The sequence below is a fragment of the Moschus berezovskii genome, chromosome 22, assembly GCF_049115385.1.
Source record: "Moschus berezovskii isolate FMDL1 chromosome 22, NW_MosBer_1.0, whole genome shotgun sequence".
Lineage (NCBI taxonomy): Eukaryota > Metazoa > Chordata > Mammalia > Artiodactyla > Moschidae > Moschus > Moschus berezovskii.
Window position 1 is genome coordinate 16548939 of NC_142481.1, and position 4458 is coordinate 16553396.

General features: G+C 38.7%; 1 protein-coding gene across 1 annotated transcript in view; it reads left to right on the forward strand.

The window, feature by feature from the left end:
• The window catches only part of ZNF382 (zinc finger protein 382), a 36794-nt gene extending 32450 nt beyond the window's left edge, over nt 1–4344 (forward strand). The window contains exon 6 of the mRNA XM_088830731.1: nt 1192–4344. Coding sequence (XP_088686857.1) covers nt 1192–1286 — 95 coding nt within the window. The 3' untranslated portion in view covers nt 1287–4344. The remainder of the gene's footprint in view (nt 1–1191) is intronic.
• Nucleotides 4345–4458: the final 114 nt, after the last annotated feature.

The window sequence follows — 4458 nt, forward strand, 5'->3', positions numbered from 1 at the left end:
CGATGACTAGGCACTGCTGTCATCCAACTGGAACCACACAAGGGACCCTCTTCCCTCAAGCAGGAACTGCTCAGCTGAGGCCTTCTCAAATTTCTGACCCTCAAGAATAAATGGTTACATTTTTAAATTTGATAGATTGAAGTAAGAGGAAAATAATCTCTTAGTATCTGTATTGTAAAAATAAAGGTATGAATATTTGGATTCCAGAGTCAAAGAGCAAAAGTGTGGTGACTACTAGGTGATCTTGATGTGAGCAAAAACTGACCCTGAAATATAGCTGAAGTTTGGGCTGTATTTTTTGTTTACAATGACATACCTAAATAATAACTCAGTGAGGAGTTCATATACATATTTTTTATTTTTCTCCTTCTGTGGTAGTAAGTTAGTTATCAACTTGATTACTTATTCAAATGTATACTTCCCAATTTTGCAAAAAAAAAAAAAAATAGCCCCAAAATACCAGCTGTGGATTATGCAGAAGGAAGTTAAGTCTATCTTTGAAAGATCCTCTGCAGAGTCATTTCATGAACTAAGGTACAAACAGAAATCTAGATATAGAATCCAATGTACATTTACATTAAGTACAGCCATGCCCTTGTAGGTGGTAACCTGGAATGCCTTGAAGAAAGTCTAAATAAAGTTTTGCTTTCAAACAACTATTCACATAAAAGCTACTTCTCAGGAAAATTAGGTCCAATGGTTTTTATTTTGGTGTGAACCAGAATTGGGCTATCTTTCAGTCTCCTGTGTGAAGATTTCTTGAAGAAGTTGAAAATGTTCTTTTTCATTGATTTTTATGGGTCCTTATTTTATGAATTGATTAATATATGAGATGAGGACTTTTCATCTAACTTTGGTCAGTGAAGTTTGTGCAGCTCTGAGGAGTGGACATGGTTCTGGAATTCTATTCCACTTATTCCTAAATAGATATGACAGGATAGGAATTAATTTGCAAATTCATTCTTTGTAGACCTAACTGCAAGGTCCTAGAAGAGAATTAACATGTACAAAGATTTCATCAGTTCAAAAGGACTGACTAAACTCCACAGAGTATATACATTTAATGTTGTTGTTGAGTCACTAAATTGTGTCCAACTCTTGTGACCCCATGGACTGTAGCCCACCAGGATCCTCTGTCCATGGGATTTCCCAGGCAAGAATACTGACGTGGGTTGCCATTTCCTTTTCCAGGGGATCTTCTGACCCAGGAATCGAACACACATCTCCTGCCATGGCAGGTAGATTCTTTACCACTGAGCCACCAGGGAAGCCCATATACTATTTAATGCTTTCATGTAAAAGCAAAAGGTGTAGCTTACCAAGAGAAAAGGTAGGTAAGCATTTGGTTGGGGGGCATCTGAGAATCATTCAGGTGCAAATTCCAGTGTCCTTATTCACATAGAGATTGCACTCTACCTCCAGATAGAACCACTAAGATCTATGTGAATCTTGGGAGAGCTCAAGGCAGAAGTTCCCCAAAAGGACTTTCATACCCCTTTGTTCACTGGTCACATAGTCAAAGTGGGCTCTCTAATCATTTACATGAGTAAACAAACTGACTCCAGGGGTCTTCAGGGAAAATTTCAACTTCAAACAGCATCTTATGTATCCCTCTACCCTATGTCAATCAAACTCAATGCCAGACATTCAGGCGTCATGGAGATAATGTTAGAGCTTTTACAGTCCAGTTCAGTTCAGTTCACTCAGTCGTTTCTGACTCTTTGCGACCCTATCGACTGCAGCACGCCAGGATTCCCTGTCCATCACCAACTCCTGGAGCTTACTCAAATTCATGGCAATTATAAATCAAATTTCCAGTCCAACTATAAATCAAATCCATCCAACAAACATGGTTCCTACATCTCCTATGTATTTTCTGATAATCTATGTATGTGAACAAGCATTTTGCCTCACTTCTTATGTCCCCAGCATCTGCATAGTGCATCTCAAACCTGAAACATTCTTGGCAGGTAGTGCTTGAATATCTCCACTTAATTTGTGGTCCAGCAATAGAGTCAGACTTGTCATGCCCTGCCTTATAAGTAATATGCAACAGTTAAAACACAGATATCAACACTGGTCTCTAATATTCATCTGGGATGTTGTACCATTTGAGATATTCATAATCTGGGACTTTTCAAAATCATAGATGTGTGACAATATCAAACACTGATGAGGGTGTGGAACAACTAGAACTCTGGTACACTGCTAATGGGAACGCAAACCACTCTGGAAAACAATTTGGCGGTTTCTTAAAAAGTTAAACATACTTCCCATGTGACCCAGCAATTCCACTTATATTTAGCGTAGAGAAATAAAAACTCATGTTCACACAAAAGCCTATTCATGCATGTTTACAGTATTATTATTTATAATCACTAAATACTGGAACAACCGAAATGTTCTTCAGTGGATAAATGGACACACCATGGTATATTCACTCAATAAAATTAACAACAACAACAACAAAAACAATGGACTACTGACACATGCAACATTATGGATGAAACCAGCCTCAAAAAGTAACATACTGTATGGTTCCATTTATACATTATGGAAAATGTAAAAATATAAATATCCAGAATATATCAGTGGTTGCCAGGGATTAGGGGTGTCTGAATAGAAAGGGGATGCATGAGGGAATTCCTTGAGGTGTTGTAATTGTTTTGCTTACTGTTTGTGGTCATAAATATAAAAATATACAAGTGAAAAATCATATAAGTGTGTACATATCAAAAATAGTGAATTGTAGTAGTAATGTCTGTAAGATTGTGGAATAGCACTTGTCTCATAGAAATTTGAACAACCATCCCCATGAAATTACAACACTTGGGTGGAACACAGAAATGAAGGATAGATTGAAGAGGCTAATAAGGACAATTTCACACTACTTGTGTAACTTGTTCCTCAAGCCTGTGCAGTGAAGCCTGAAGCGATGCACCCTCTGCATGGAGGGAAGGAAAGTGAAGTGAAAACCCATCCTTGTCACAGACCCAACCACCAGCCTTCCCCAGTGAATCCCCAGGTAAACCAATGTGATGCAGAATCCAGGCCTGCCCCTGTGAACCCAAACACCAAGCTCCAGGCTGCCCAGCCCAGTCCCATACTGGCCCTATAGACCCAGGTCCCAGTCTGGCACCCATGGACCTAGGCTCCAGGCCTGCCCCAATAAATAGATCCCTCAATGCTTATAAAACTCTATAATGTATTAAAATTAAAAAGTAGGCTAAATGTGCACTGATGAAAATATCATGAATCATGGATTATGATTAATCCAGTTTTGTCCAAAGAATTTTTAAAATTTAATTCCTGGAAGAATAGAAATGACAGCTATAGTTACAAAAGTAGATGATTATTGGACTCATTAGGAAAGATTTTAATTTTCAATTATTTTGGGTAATTAAAAAATAATTTATTTTTGTCTATACTTGGTCTTCATTTCTGTGTGGGCTTTTCCCTAGTTACAGTGAGCAGGGGCTAATCTCTAGGTTCGATGTGTGGGCTTCACATTGCGGTGGCCTCTCTTGTTGCAGAGCATGGGTTCTAGGGAAAGTGGCCTTCAGTAGTTGTGCCTCCCAGGCTCTAGCACACAGGCTCAATAGTTATGGCATATGGGCTTAGTTGCTCCATGGCATGTAGCATCTTCACAGATCAGGGATCGAATCTGTGTCTCCTACATTGGCAGGCAGATTCTTAACCATGAGCCACCAGGGATGCCCTGAATATATTTTTCTATTTATTTGTTATTGGTTGCCCTGGGTTTTCACTGTTGCAAGTGGGCTTTACTAGTTGAAGTGAGTAGTGGCTTCTCTTGTTGCAGCAGGCTCTAGGCTTACAGGCTTCAGTAGTTTCGGCACATGGACTCAATAGTTGCAGATCCCAGGCTCTAGAGCACAGGCTTAGTAATCGTGGCGGAAGGGCTTTTGTTGCTCTGCAGCATGTGGGATCTTCCCAGATTAGGAATCAAACCCATGTGTCCTGCATTGGCAGGCAGATTCTTTACCACTGAGCCACCAGGGAAGCCCTATTTTGGGTAATTTTTGAATTTTATAGTATTGCTTTTATTTCCTAATATTTTCAACTACAAAATTAATATATCAAAACATACACACACTCTCATGATTGGGAATTTACCAATAGAAATATGACAATGTAAGAATGCTTATTACACCATCATTTCTGGTGAAAAAGTAGAAACAAATATCTACAGTGGGAGATAGTTCAAAATACTGGCCTACATCCCATACTAGAAATATTCTGAAACTTTAAAAAGAATGAGTCAGATCTGTATGTATTGACCTGGGAAAATGTCCATGATTATTTAAATGAAAAAGGCAAATGTCATTAAATATGTCACTATAGAGGGTAAAAACTTTCACACACATGCAAAACATAAATGCAGTGTGCAGATATGTTTGCTCATGAAGAAAGAAGCAACACACACATATAGGTTTTCTC